Source organism: Oryctolagus cuniculus, chromosome 12 (assembly GCF_051225735.1).
Source record: "Oryctolagus cuniculus isolate XC-2025 breed Fujian yellow rabbit chromosome 12, ASM5122573v1, whole genome shotgun sequence".
NCBI classification, from domain to species: domain Eukaryota; kingdom Metazoa; phylum Chordata; class Mammalia; order Lagomorpha; family Leporidae; genus Oryctolagus; species Oryctolagus cuniculus.
This window is the reverse complement of record NC_142878.1, coordinates 117488289-117504525: the sequence shown is the minus strand read 5'-3', so window position 1 is coordinate 117504525 and position 16237 is coordinate 117488289. Positions and strand designations below refer to the sequence as shown.

Sequence of the window (16237 nt, the reverse complement as noted above, 5' to 3'; positions counted from 1 at the left end):
GCTGGACTGGCACCCGGGACCCCAGCGTCCTGTTCCTTTCCTGCTCACAGTCCAGGGGCCATCCCTGGGCAGCTGTTGGTGGCATCCCCTTGTCTTCCCCGATTGTGCAGTGGGGACAGGATGGTCATTATGGAGCATATGGGTTGTGTGCTGGGTTCCTGCAGCGAAGAGCTGTCACTTATGGGATCCTCAGTTCCTCTTCTCCCCGGGGTGACAGCATTCCCCAAGTTTTCTGAATAGTTCAGAAGCTGAGTCTCAGTTCATGGCCCTTGACTTCTTAGCGTACCTCTTTCTGGGAGTCTGACCACGTTTTCTGTTGGTAACAACAGCGTCACAGACCAGGTAAGTTAATGAAACAGTTTTATTTTGATCAGGGCTTTGGTAGAGGTTTTAGGGGGACAAGACGACACTGTATTTTGGTCTTGGATGTCATCTGAGCCTTTACATGTTCCCTGAATTTTCAAATAAGAAATTTTAGCTAGTCACATTTATCAATGTTTTTAAAACTGTTTCTGTTCCATGAAAACCTTCCCAACCCCAAAGATATAAACCTTTTTTTTTTTTTTTTGAGTTTTAATTTTGATGTAGGGTGATTGTTTTCAAAGTTATTGGAGTATAATTGACAAACAAAATTTGTATATATTCAAGGCCTGCACCTTGATGTTTTGATATGTGAAGAGACTTTTTAAAAATTTATGGAAATTTCACTGTTTAATCCTGTTTTTCCAAACCTTTTGGAGTTCCCTTGTACATATACATTCTGAAATGATTAGGAAAATCAAACTAATATATCCATCACCTTACATAGTTTTTAAAAGAAAACCTAGTGCCTTAACAAGTTGTGAATATCTAATCATATATTCATAACATTTCTGAGCTGTACATTATCTCCTAACTGTAAATGTGTGTCATTCAACTAACATCTTCCATTTCCTTCACTCTCAGCACCTAGCAACCACTATTCTCTTCTGTGCTTAAGTCTGACTTTCTGAGATTCCATAAATAAGGGAGATTGTGTGGTATTTATCTTTCTGTGACATTTCAATCAGCCCAATTGTATATTCAAACTTTTCAATCCAGATTGTGACAAAATGTCAGAATTTCCTTGTTAAGGTTGAATGTGACTCCATTGTGTGTGTCTGGCATTTTCTCTACTCATCTGTTGATAGACAATGTTTGTTTATATACCTTATTCATGTGAATAATGCTCACATGAACATGGTTGTGCAGTTGTATCTTTGAGATAGTAATTTTATTTCTTTAGATGCACATCCAATAGTGGGAATGCTTTATCATTTGTTAGCTCCATTTTTAATTTTATTTGAGACACCTCCATATTGTTCTCCATAGTGGATGTACTAATTTACTTTCTATAAACAATTTATATGTTCCCTTTTCTCCAATGCTGGTTCAATATTTATGTTTTTTTTTACTTTTTTATAATAGCTATTTTTACATACGTGTGATCATAACCATTGTGGTCTTGAGCGCAGTGCTGAGACCCTTTTAAATGCCTGTTGGCTGCTTATGGAAAAACTGATTCGATCCTTTGCCAATTTTTTATTACAATATTTCCTTTTGAATTGTGTCTATTCTTTTAATTAATCCTTTAATCAGCTATGATTCTCCAGTATTTTCTCTTTCCTTGCTTTCACTTTTCAGCTTTTCCTTTAGTATGTAGAACTTGATTTTTTTGCAGTCCTACTTCCTTATTTTTGCTTTTGTCACCTGTACATTTGCAGTCATACCTAAATCATTATAAAAGTCTGGCAAAGCCACAGTTTTAGATGTTGGTGATTTGAATCAGTGGATGAGAATGTCCTCTCTTTCTCTCTCCTTCTCCCTCTCCCCCTCTCTCTCTCTGTTTCTCTCTGTGTCTCTTTTTCTTTGAAACTAATTAATTGAGAAATTCTTTAAAAACTTCATGGAGTAATTGGTACCAAATCAGAGCTAGATGATAGTGAGTTCCTTGTGTTACATATCATTGTAGGTGACTATAGTCCACTGTAAGCTATCCCATATTTTAGGAACAAATAGAGGAAAGGTGCTCCAAGGCCCTGAAGTATAATGTCAGAGAAGGGAAAATGTTGTTTACTCCAATTTATTCAGTACACATTGTATGCATGAATTAAAATCTCTCACTGCAGTCCATAGGTATGCATAATTATTGTCAACAAAATAAACTCAAAACATCGTTCTTGGTGTATAACATTAAGGGGTGTTAAAATACTTAAATTAGTATCACAACTAAAATTCTGATCTTTGGAAGCAGTTTATTCATACAAACATAATCTAGAAATATGTGAATTGTCATTTTTTAAAGATTGATTTTATTTATTTGAAAGAGTTACAGAGAGAGGTAGAGACAGAGAGAGAGGTCTTCCATCTGCTGGTTCACTTCTCAAATGGTCACAATGGACTGAGCTGAGCCTATCCAAAGCCAGGATCTTCTTCTGGGTCTCCCACATGAGTGCAGGGGCCCAAGGACTTGGGCCATCTTCTACTGCTTTCCCAGGCCATAGCAGAGAGCTGGATCAGGAGAGGAGCAGCAGGACTAGAACTGGTGCCCATATGGGATGCTGGCATTCAGGCCAGGGCTTTGACCCACTGTGCCACAGCACCAGCCCCATGAATTGGCATATTGTCCTTCTAAGTGGAGTGATTAGGAGGCAGTATTTTACCTTACAATAGTAATTAGTACAACTTTTTAATTGTTTCATATAAGAAAAATGAAGTATTTCTTTAAGAGTATATGGAATTAGGGGTGGAGCCAAGATGGCAGAATAGTGAGGATGTGCACTGATAATCCGGGAAAAGATAGGTTGATAAAAGAGGAATTACAGTAATCACAGGGAAAGGCTTGGGGGCAAAAATGCAGAGGAAACCCTTCTGGATCTAGTGGATGTGACACAGATGACCAGCGGGGAGAGCAGGGACGCCCACAGCTCTGAGTCCACACATCGGCGCTGGAAGGGGAGGTGAACTCAGTAACCTGAGACATTGGTGGGGAAACGGCGGACAGAGTCTAGAGGGAAGCAGGCTTGAGGAGGGAAAGTTCATCAGACTGACTACAGGAGAGAAGGAAGAAAAAAAAAGTCGGGAGGTACTGGTATGGGCAAGTTTCTCTCTCCACCGACCTTGCAAAGGTGAGCAAGAGACAAAGAGCAGGTGCCATTCTGGATATACATAACAAAAGGGTAGAGCTAATGAACTGAGGTGCTACAATTCAGTGGCCTAGGCAACCCAGTGGGAGTCCGCAGGAGAAACTGAGCCCACACAGATTCTTTGGGCAGAAGCCAGAGATTGGAAGCTAAATACCATCAATTCTGCTCAGCTGTGTGGTATTATTTACCTCCTGATAAAAAAAAAATTATGGTGACTTGATCAGCCCTCACCCTGACTGCTGATGAGCAACTTGATATGTTATCCCTCTTAGTATTTTGTTTGTTTGTTCTACTTAATGCTTTTGGTTGAATACTATAATCAATACACAATTATTCTTAAGTGCTGAAACTTAACTGAAAAATGATCACTGTTAAATATAAAAGTGGGAATAAGAGAGGGAAGAGATGTGCAATTCGGGACATGCTCAACCTGACTTACCTCAAATGGTAGAGTTAGAAACATAAGAGGGGATTCCAATTCAATCCCATCAAGGTGGCATGTATCAATGCCATCTCACTAGTCCCAGTGATCAATTTCTGTTCACAATTGATCATAATGATAGGACTAAGAACCAAAGGGATCACATAAACAAGAATAGTGTCTGCAAATACTAGCTGATAGAATAAAAAAGGGAGAGAATGATCCAACATGGGAAGTGAGATACACAGCAGACCCATAGAATGGCAGATGTCCTAAACAGCACTCTGGCCTCAGAATCAGCCCTAAAGGCATTTGGATCCAGCTGAAAAGCCCATGAGAGTATTTCAAGCATGGAAAGACAAGACACTCTAGGGAAAAAAATGACCTAAATGAAAGATCTCCACGAATGAGATCCCAGTGGAAAGAACGGGTCATCAAAGAAGGAGGTATCTTTCTCTGAAGGGAGGAGAGAACTTCCACTTTGACCATGGCCTTGTCTAAAAATGATCAGAGTCAGTGAACTCAGGGGGCTTCCATAGCCTTGGCAGCTCATGACAAGAGTCTAGGGTGATTACTGAGGCCATAAACAAGAGTGTCAATTTGTTAAGTCAACAACAGGAGTCACTGTGCACTTACTCCTCATGTAGGATCTTTGTCCTAGTGTCCTGTACATTGAGATTTAATGCTATAACTAGTACTCAAACAGTATTTTTCACTTTATGTTTCTGTGTGGGAGCAAACTGTTGAAATCTTTACTTAATGTATGCTAAACTGATCTTCTGCATATGAAGAGAATCAAAAATGAATCTTGATGTGAATGGAAGGGGAGAGGGAGTGGGAAAGGGGAGAGTTGTGGGTGGGAGGAACGTTATGGGGGGAAGCCATTGTAATCCATAAGCCGTATTTTGGAAATTTATATTCATTAAATAAACGTTTAAAAAAATTAAATAAATAAATAAATAAATAAAAAGAGAGCGATTTACCACGCATAACCTGAGGGTGTCACCTTTGCACACGCTTAACCCAGAAGAACCAAGCAGAGCTCTCAGGCCACACCCATCTCAAGCCTCCAAGGCTCCTCCAACAGCAGGCAGTCCACTTAAAACAGACATAGTATTAAAAAAAAAAAACTCACAGTGAGGGAAGAAGAACTAACAATGCCAAGCAACAAACACAAAAATCAAGGGAACAAGATCAACAAAGACACTATGATGCCTCCAAATAAACAAAACACCCCAAGCCAAGATTATGAAGATGATGAGATAGAAGAAATGCAAGATACGGATTTCAAAAAATTTATGATAAGAACATTTAGAAGTTTTCAAAAGCAAATCCTTGAACTACAGAAATCCTTATTGGACAGGATAGAAAATCTCTCTCGTGAAAATGAAATTTTAAGGAAGAATCAAAATGAAATGCAGAAACTAGTAGAACAGAAAAGTGTGCTAGTGAAGAGAAATCAAAATGAAATGAAGAACTCAATAGATTAAATAACAAACACATTAGAGAGTCTAAAACACAGAGTCAGTGAAACAGAAGAGAGAATATCGTACTTAGAAGACAGAGAACAGGAAAACATACAGTCAAACCAAAGAAAAGAAGAGGAAATTAGAAATCTAAAAAATGTTGTCAGGAATCTTCAGGATACTATTAAAAAACCAACATTCAAGTTCTAGGAGTTCCTGAAGGCATGGAGAGGGAGAAAGGATTAGAAGGCCTTTTTAGTGAGATATTAGCAGAAAATTTCCAGATTTGGAGAAGGACAGAGACATTCTAGTACAGGAAGCTCATAGAACCCGTAGTAACCCCTAGTAAACATGACCACGATACGTTGTAATTAAACTCACCACAGTGAAACATAAAGATCCTAAAATGTGCAACAGAGAAACGTCAAATTACTCTCAGAGGATCTCCAATCAGACTCACAGCTGACTTCTCATCAGAAACACTACAGGCTAGGAGGGAATGGCGAGACATAGCCCAGGGGCTAAGAGAGAAAAATTGCCAGTCCAGAATTTATATCCTGCTAAGCATTCATTTGTGAATGAAGGTGAAATAAAGACCTTTCATAGCAAACAGAAATTGAAAGAGTTTGTCGCCACTCGTCCAGCCCTGCAAAAGATGCTTAAAGATGTGCAACACTCAGAAACACAGAAACATGGCCATCAATATGAAAGAAGGTAAAGGAAGAAAACCTACCAGTAAAAGAGCATAGGAAGCTCAAAGCATATACTAGAAAATATCTTTGGGAAAATGGCAGGGCAAAGTCACTATGTATCAATAGTCAAATTAAATGTTAATGGACTTAACTCGCCAGTCAAAAGGTAGACTGGCTGAATGGATTAAGGAACAAAAACCAACTATTTGCTGCCTACAAGAAACACATCTTTCTGACAAAGATGCATGAAGACTGAAAGTAAAAGGTTGGAAGAAGATATTCCATGCCAACAGAAACCAAAAAAAATAGCAGGTGTAGCCATATTAATATCAGACAAAATAAACTTTAATAGAAAAACTGTTAAGAGAAGACAAAGAGGGGCACTATATAATGATTAAGGGTTCAATTCAATAGGAAGATGTAACTATTATAAATGTATATGCACCTAATTACAGGGCACCGGTCTATTTAAAAGATATGTTAAGGGACTTAAAGGGAGACTTAGATTCCAATACAATTGTACTGGGGGACTTCAATACTCCACTCTCAGAAATAGACAGACCATCCGGACAGAAGATCAAGGAAACAGCAGATTTAATTGACACTATTGCCCAAAAGGATCTAACAGATATCTACAGAACTTTCACTCCTACTCTAAAGACTTTACATTCTTCTCAGCAGTGCATGGAACCTTTTCGAGGATTGATCACATATGAGGCCATAAAGCAAGTCTCAGCAAATCCAAAAGAATTAGAATCATACCATGCAGCTTCTCAGGCCACAGCAGAATGAAGCTGGAAATTAGCAACTCAGGAAACCCTAGAAAGTATGCAAACACATGGAGACTGAACAACATGCTCCTGAATGAACACTGGGTCATTCAAGAAATCAAAAGAGAAATAAAAAACCTTCTGGAAGTTAATGAGGATAACAACACAACATATCAAAACTTATGGGATATAGCAAAAGCAGTATTGAGAGGCAGGTTTATAGCAATAGGTGCCTATATCAAGAAATTGGAAAGGTACCAAATAAATCAGCTTTCAGTGCATCCCTAGGACCTAGAAAAACTGCAGCAAACCAGACCCAAATGTAGTAGGAGAAGAGAAATAATTCAAATCAGAGAAGAAATTAACAGGATTGAATAAAAAAATTACAAAAAATCAGCCAAGCGAAGAGCTGGTTTTTTGAAAAAATAAACAAAATTGACACCCCATTGTCCCAACTAACTAAAAAAAGAAGAGAAAAGACCCAAATCAATAAAATCAGAGATGAAAAAGGAAACGTAACAACAGACACCACAGAAATAAAAAGAATCATCAGAAATTACTACAAGGACTTGTATGCCAGCAAACAGGGAAATCTAGCAGAAATGAATAGATTCCTGGACACATGCAATCTACCTAAATTGGACCATGAAGACATAGAAAACCCAAATAGACCCATAACTGAGACAGAAATTGAAACAGTCATCAAGGCCCTCCCAACAAAGAAAAGCCCAGGACCGAATGGATTCACTGCTGAATTCTACCAGACATTTAAAGAAGAACTAATCCCATTTCTTCTCAAACTATTCAGAACGATTGAAAAAGATGGAATCCTCCCAAATTCTTTCTATGAAGCCAGCATAACCTTAATCCCTAAGCCAGAGGAAGATGCAGCACTGAAAGAGAATTACAGACCAATATCCCTGATGAACATAGACGCAAAAATCCTCAATAAAATTCTTGCCAATAGAATACAACAACACATCAGGAAAATCATCCACCCAAACCAAGTGGGATTTATCCCTGGTATGCGGGGATGGTTCAGTATGTGCAAATGAATCAATGTGATACACCACGTTACCAGACTGCAGAAGAAAAATCATATGATTATCTCATAGATGCCGAGAAAACATTTGATAAAATTCAACACCCTTTCATGATGAAAACTCTAAGCAAATTGGGTATAGAAGGAACATTCCTCAATACAATCAAAGCAGTTTATGAAAAAACCACGGCCAGCATCCTATTGAATGGGGAAAAGTTGGAAGCATTTCAACTGAGATCTGGTACCAGACAGGGATGCCCACTCTCACCACTGCTATTTAACATAGTTCTGGAAGTTTTAGCCAGAGCCATCAGGCAAGGAAAAAAAATTAAAGGGATACAGATAAAGAAGGAAGAAGTCAAACTATCCCTCTTTGCAGACGATATGATTCTTTACTTAGGGGATCCCAAGAACTCTACTAAGAGACTATGGGAACTCATAGAGGAGTTTGGCAAAGTGGCAGGATATAAAATCAATGCACAAAAATCAACAGCCTTTGTATACACAAGCAATGCCACAGCTGAGAAAGAACTGCTAAGATCAATCCCATTCACAATAGCTACAAAAACAATCAAATACCTTGGAATAAACTTAACCAAGGACGTTAAAGATCTCTACGATGAGAATTACAAAATCTTAAAGAAAGAAATAGAAGAGGATACCAAGAAATGGAAAAATCTTCCATGCTCATGGATTGGAAGAATCAATATCATCAAAATGTCCATTCTCCCAAAAGCAATTTATAGATTCAATGCAATCCCAATCAAGATACCAAAAACATTCTTCTCAGATCTAGAAAAAATGATGCTGAAATTCATATGGAGGCACAAGAGACCTCGAATAGCTAAAGCAATCTTGTACAACAAAAACAAAGCCGGAGGCATCAAAATACCAGATTTCAGGACATACTACAGGGCAGTTGTAATCAAAACAGCATGGTACTGGTACAGAAACAGATGGATAGACCAATGGAACAGAATTGAAACACCAGAAATCAACCCAAACATCTACAGCCAACTTACATTTGGTCAAGGATCTAAAACTAATTCCTGGAGCAAGGACAGTCTATTCAATAAATGGTGCTGGGAAAATTGGATTTCCACGTGCAGAAGCATGAAGCAAGACCCCTACCTTACACCTTACACAAAAATCCACTCAACATGGATTAAAGACCTAAATCTATGACCTGACACCATGAAATTATTAGAGAACATTGGAGAAACCCTGCAAGATATTGGCACAGGCAACGAGTTTCTGGAAAAGACCTGGGAGGCACAGGCAGTCAAAGCCAAAATCAACTATTGGGATTGCATCAAATTGAGAAGTTTCTGTATTGCAAAAGAAACAGGAGAGTGAAGAGACAACCAACAGAATGGGAAAAAATATTTGCAAAGTATGCAACAGATTAGGGGTTAATAACCAGATTCTACAAAGAGATCAAGAAACTCCACAACAACAAAACCAACAACCCACTTAAGAAATGGGCCAAGGACCTCAATAGACATTTTTCAAAAGAGGAAATCCAAATGGCCAACAGGCACATGAAAAAATGTTCAAGGTCACTGGCAATCAGGGAAATGCAAATCAAGACCACAATGAGGTTTCACCTCACCCCGGTTAGAATAGCTCACATACAGAAATCTACCAACAACAGATGCTGGCGAGGATGTGGGGAAAAAGGGACACTAACCCACTGTTGGTGGGAATGCAAACTGGTCAAGCCACTATGGAAGTCAGTCTGGAGATTCCTCAGAAACCTGAATATAACCCTACCGTTCAACCCAGCCATCCCACTCCTTGGAATTTACCCAATGTACCAATGCCATCTCACTAGTCCCAGTGATCAATTTATGTCCACAATTGATCATAATGAAAGGACTAAGTGTCAAAGGGATCACATAAACAAGACTAATGTCTGCTAATACTACCGATAGAATAAAATAGGGGAGAACGATCCAACATGGGAAGCAAGATACACAGCAGACTCATAGAATGGTGGATATCCTACACAGCACTTTGGCCTCAGAATCAGCCCTAAAGGCATTCGGATGCAGCTGAAAAGCCAATGAGAGTATTTCAAGCATGGAAAGACAAGACACTCTGGCAAAAAAATGACCCAAATGAAAGATCTCTGTGAGTGAGATCCCAGTGGAAAGAACAGGTCTTCAAAGAAGGAGGTACCTTTCTCTGAAGGGAGGAGAGAACTTCCACTTTGACTATGACCTTGTCTAAATAAGAGTCGGTGAACTCAAAAGGCTTCCATAGCCTTGGAAACTCATGACTGGTGCATAGGGAGATTACTGATGCCATAAACAGGAGTGTCAATTTGTAAAGTCAACAACAGGAGTCACTGTGTACTTACTCCTCATATAGGATCTCTGTCCTTAATGTGCTGTATGTTGTTATGTAATGCTATAATGAGTACTCAAACAGTATTTTTCTTTTTTTAACTTTTATTTAATGAATATAAATTTCCAAAATACGTCTTATGGATTACAATGTCTTCCCCCCCCATAACGTCCCTCCCACCCGCAACCCTTCCCTTTCCCACTCCCTCTCCCCTTCCATTCACATCAAGATTCATTTTCGATTCTCTTCATATACAGAAGTTCAGTTTAGCATACATTAAGTAAAGATTTCAACAGTTTGCTCCCACACAGAAACATAAAGTGAAAAATAATAGATGATTTTTTAAATGATGATGAATTCAGATCAGACCTATTGTCATGTTTAATCCCAGTGAGAGTCAAGTTGGGAATTGTTAATTTTTTTTTTTTACAGAAAATCAGTTTAGTATACATTAAGTAAAGATTTAAACAGTTTGCACCCCCATAGAAACACAAAATGAAATATACTGTTTGAATACTCATTATAGCATTAAATCTCAATGTACAGCACATTAAGGACAGAGATCCTACATGAGGAGTAAGTGCCCAGTGACTCCTGTTGTTGACTTTACAAATTGACACTCCTGTTTATGGCATCAGTAATCTCCTAGGCTCCAGTCATGAGTTGCCAAGGCTATGGAAGCCTTTTGAGTTCTCCAACTCTTATCATATTTAGACAAGGTCATAGTCAAAGTGGAGGTTCTCTCCTCCCTTCAGAGAAAGGTACCTCTTTCTTTGAAGACCTGTTCTTTCCACTGGGATCTCACTCACAGAGATCTTTCATTTATTTATTTATTTATTTTATTTTATTTATTTATTTTTTTTTTTTGCCAGAGTGTCTTGGCTTTCCATGCTTGAAATACTCTCATGGGCTTTTCAGCCAGATCGGAATGCCTTTAGGGCTGATTCTGAGGCCAGAGTGCTCAAACAGTATTTTTCATTTTGTGTTTCTATGTGGGTGGAAACTGTTGAAAGCTTTACTTAATGTATACTAAACTGATCTTCTGTATATAAAGAAAATTGAAAATGAATCTTGATATGAATGGAAGGGGACAGAGAGTGGGAATGGGGAGGGTTTCAGATGGGAGGGAAGTCATGGGGGGGAGCCAATGTAATCTATAAGCTGTACTTTGGAAATTTATATTCATTAAATAAAAGTTTTAAAAAAAGAGTATATGGAATTAATTTTAATTAGGACAATATCACAAGAAGTATGGAATTAAATTGCATGTTAATTTTGGTGTAAAATTTTATTGAAAAACATGCATGGTTATTTCATACTAAACAATGTCCATGAATTGTAAGGCCTTTGCATTTTTGGGTTTAAATATATTTCAACCAAAATGAACATATTTCAATTTCATGTTCCAGAAAATATGTGAAACCCCCTCATATTTGTTCATTTTATTTTCTGCCATGAGGCACAAATTCAGTGTGCCCAGTCCTGTCTCCTATTTTCAGTGAATAGTCTATGCTTTGTGCTGTGTTGCAAGTTATGTAATCATAAGCACATTCTAATATAAACACATTTCCATTAATCCCAAATGCTTCATATTATCTATAGCCCTCCTCATTTACCATCAGCCCCAGCAAAGGCATTAATCTAAACCTATCTCCAGAGATTGACCTTTCCTGGACATGTCATAATGGGAAATGGGATGTTTGAGTATATGGGGATGGCTTTGCATTTCTTCCCTTTCTTTGTCTTTTGAATTGCATTATTTGTGATCTATAATTTGATTGTCAGATTGTATAGCAGTATAAAAGATATACTAAACATTGCTTTCTTTACATATCAGTATTTGGGTTGCTTTCACATTTGGTTTCATAAATATTGCTTCAGTATTCATGTGCCTGTGGATTGTGTCTCTCTTAGTGGCATGCCTGGCAGAGAAACTGCTGAAGCAATAAATAATCCCATGTAGAAATTGCTTGGAAACTGCCAAATTATTTTTAGAGTGGCTGCAATATTTTACTGGAAATGTATGAGGGTTCCCTGTTCTCCACATCCATGTCAACATTCATCTATAGTGAATCAGAGTCATTTGACTTAATAAGAAGTGTTATTTCCCTAAGGTTTTGATTTACATTTCCACAATGATTTATATTAAGTATAGTTTTTTAAAAGATTTATTTTATTTATTTGAAAGACAGAGTTACAGAGAGAGGTAGAGACAGAGAGAGAGGTCCTCCATCCACTGGTTTACTCCCCAGATGGCTGCAACAGCCAGAGCTGTGTTGACGCAAAGCCAGGAGCCAGGAGCTTCTTCTGGGTCTCCCACATGGATGTAGGGACCCAAGGACTTGAGCCATCTTGCACTGCTATCCCAGGCCATAACAGAGGGCAGGATAGGTAGTAGAGCAGCCAGGACTAGAACTGGCACCCATATGGGATGCTGGCACTTCAGGCCAGGGCTTTAACCCACTGCACCACAACACTGGGTCCAGAAGAATATACTTTTGCAGTATTAAAATCTCTTACTGAAATCAATGCTTCATTTAAATTGTATGGGTTTTTTTTGTAATTTTTCAGTATAAAATTCAAGTTTTGTGGGGCTGGCGCCATGGCTCACTTGGTTAATCCTCCACCTGCGGCACTGGCATCCCATATGAGTGCCAGGTTTTTTTTTTTTTTTTTTTTTTTCTCAGACAAAAATCACATTTATTTCAATAGCTCAAAGTGCAAATACAGCAAGTCAATTCACAAAGTTTCAAGAGACAGCTTTAAGTATATTGAAAACCTGATATACCAAAACGAAAGGGTATATAGTGGAAATAAAGCTCCTCAATTTTTAAAAAATTCAAGTACTTTGGAAAACCTTTAGACTAAAATATTCCATTTACATCAATTCAGAACTGCCTTAATCTCCAGATGCCAGCAGCACATTTCAGTCACACGTGGCTCTTCAGAGGAAGCCACCCCAGAGTGGGCAGCCCACGCAGGCGCGAGGCTCCCAGTGTGGGCGACAGCTCACCTGGCAGCTTCAGTCACTCAACCCCTTCAACCGCTGTGGTTCAAGCCATGGCATTCTGCTCTCAGGCAAATTCTAAAAAAGCTGAATATAAGGCCAACCCCACGCTCCAGGATTTTCTGAAAATCACCAGTGTGTATCTAAAAGATTTAAAGACCAGTGTTGACTTCAGGCCTACGGTATTGCTGGGGCAAGACTCGGGTTAATACGTTTGCTGTTACGTACGACCTTTCAGTGAGGCTAGCAAAGAGGCCTTGAAAACTTCTCACGAAGACTGTACTTAAATAGGCATGTGTCTGTTTCGGCGTTTATAGACTTGTATGTAGAGTAGAAAAAGGTCCCGCTAAGGAAGGTACCGAAAGGTTGTTAATGTTCTCGCTGTCACGAGGCAGCCAAGACACATACTTGTTTCTGCCCCCCGGAAGCGATGTTAGCCACTAGTTCCAATTCGGGAAACCATGCTGTTCAGGAAGGTTTACAGGATGTTCATTCCGTTTTTTTCTCCAGCTTCTTCTTTTCGTAATAGGCATGGAACTGGCAGTCCGTTCCAAAAATCCGGTCCCACCACGTGAATGTGGACGCGTAGTTCCCGATGAAGTTCATGTGGTGGAAGTCGTGATGCCGAGAACCCGCGTAGAAGGGGATGAAATTCAAAGGGTTGAGCGGAATGTCGTAACCACTATGGACATCAATGGTTTCTATCAAACGAACAGTCACCCATGCCCAAAGAAGAATTACATGATCACACAAAAGCAAGATTCCAATGAAAAATCCAGTTCCAAGAATCAGGGTTTCCAAAGGGTGTGCATACTCAGCTTCCATTCCAAATGGAGCCTGAAACTCATGATGAATTTTGTGAATATATTTATATATTCTCTTATGGTGTAAGAGTCTGTGCAGGAAATAGTGCCAGGTGTCCTCAATGACTGCACAGCCAAAGCAACGTGCCAAAATCCAGTACCATCTTGGCATTCTTTCCCAATCATAAGGAATGTTAAAAAATTCTGTAAAATAATAGGTTCCACAAATCAATGGCAGCTGGATAAAAAAGTGGTTAAAGAGAAGTACTTTAAAACATTTCCACTGGTTTTCAAATGTTTCTGGTTTATCCTTCTGAATTTTGTACTTTTTCATGAAAGGTATGAATTGAAATAAAAATCCAGGCAAACAGAACAAGAAATAAAGCAATTCATGAACTACAAGGGATCCCCATGTTGCAATCTGAAACTTCGTATAATTATCCAACATATAGTTCCAGGCATTCTTAAATGGTTCCTGCAGAGGATTCTCAGGCAAAAGGGAATCTACATATTCCACGGCCAAGGACGCTGAGCCAAAGATGCTGCCACTTTCATTTGTCGCCATTTTCTAAACCTCTGCAGGCAGCCTTAGAAGTCTGCACGGCCGCGAGGTCGAGTGCCAGGTTTTAATCCAGGTTGCTCCTCTTCCAGTCCAGCTCTCTGCTGTGGCCTGGGAAGGCAGTGGAGGATGGCCCAAGAGCTTGGGCCCTGCACCTGCATGGGAGGCCAGGAGGAAGCACCTGGCTCCTGGATTCGTATTGGCATAGCTCTGGCTGTAGTAGCCATTTGGGGGCAGAGCCAACATAAAGAAGACCTTTTTCAGCTGGCACTGTGGCTCAATAGGCTAATCCTCCACCTTACGGCGCCGCACACTGTGTTCTAGTCCTGGTTGGGGTGCCGGATTCTGTACCAGTTGCCCCTCTTCCAGGCCAGCTCTCTGCTGTGGCCAGGGAGTGCAGTGGAGGATGGCACAAGTGCTTGGGCCCTGCACCCCATGGGAGACCAGGAAAAGCACCTGGTCTTGGCTCTGGATCAGCGCAATTTAAGTTTAATCAAGTTTTTTTTTCTTAAACTTCTTGTGGTATTTTCACTCTTTGATGCTACCTTGAATGTTATTGTTAATTATACTTTTAGAATGTTCATCACTGTTAAACAGAAATATAATTGTTACTTATATCTTTATATTCCGCAAAAATACTGAGTTTTACTGTATTTTTGGAGTGGGATTTTAGTGACTTCCTCAGAATATATGTTACATATAAGACTATGTGTTCAATATTACAAGTCAATTTTGCTCTTTTGTTTGCAATCTGGAGCTTTATTCTTTTGCTTTGTTCATTTTTTTGGTAGAATCATCCACTACACTGTTGAATAGAAGTGTTAAAAGTAGCAGTCTTGCCGGTGCCGCAGCTCACTAGGCTAATCCTCTGCCTAGCGGCGCCGGCACACTGGGTTCTAGTCCCGGTCGGGGTGCCGGATTCTGTCCCGGTTGCCCCTCTTCCAGGCCAGCCCTCTGCTGTGGCCAGGGAGTGCAGTGGAGGATGGCCCAGGTGCTTGGGCCCTGCACCCCATGGGAGACCAGGAAAAGCACCTGGCTCCTGGCTCCTGCCATCGGATCAGCGCGGTGCACCGGCCACAGCGTGCCGGCCGTGGCGGCCATTGGAGGGTGAACCAACGGCAAAGGAAGACCTTTATCTCTGTCTCTCTCTCTCACTGTCCACTCTGCCTGTCAAAAAAAAAAAAAAAGTAGCAGTCTTATTCCCATTTTACAAGAGTTTATTGTAAATTTCCCATAGGTGCCCTTTCTGTGGTGGAAGTTTGCCTCAGTTAACAGTTTATTTGCGGTTTTAATCATAAATTGAATTTAGTCAATTTTTTTCTTTATTGATGAGGTATTCAAATCTTGATTTTCTGATTATTACATTAAATATTTACACTTAATATTTTTATTTTTTAATTTGAGAGGCAGAGAGAGCTAGAACCCCTATAATCTGGTTCACTCTGCATATGTCTGCAATGACAGGTCTGGACTGGAAACCAAATCCTGGCCTCCAATGTGGGTGACAGGGTCCCAGTTACATGTTCCATTCCCACAGCCTCCCATATTTTCCATTGGCAGGCAGCTGGTTTCAGAAGCCAGAGGTGAGAGTTGAACATAAACACTGTAGTATGCAATGCAGATATCTTACCCAGACTCTCAACTGAGACCAAATCTGTGCCTGTATGTCTGGTTTTGTTCAAATATCACACTGTTTAGATTACATTTGCTTTTGAATTAAGAGAATGTGAGGCCTTTAACTTTGATCTTATGTTCAAGAATATTTGGGTATTTAAATACTTTGACATTCCATATTAATTTTCTGTATAGTTTTTTAAATTTTTGACTAAAAATAACTATTGGGATATTATGAAGAATGATATGAATCTGTAGATCACTAGGAACATTGATTTATTATATATATTTTATAATCCATGAACAGAGTGTATATATATACATTTATTTGTGTGATCTTTCATTCATTT

The 16237-nt window shown here is 39.4% G+C and overlaps 1 protein-coding gene across 1 annotated transcript; it reads right to left on the bottom strand.

The window, feature by feature from the left end:
• Positions 1-12563: 12563 nt before the first annotated feature.
• On the bottom strand, positions 12564-14330 carry LOC149123266 (methylsterol monooxygenase 1). Its single transcript, XM_089309576.1, has one exon. It carries the CDS (start codon positions 14277-14279, stop codon positions 13401-13403), a length of 879 nt encoding a protein of 292 aa, XP_089165702.1. The 5' UTR covers positions 14280-14330; the 3' UTR covers positions 12564-13400.
• Between the last annotated feature and the right edge of the window lie 1907 nt (positions 14331-16237).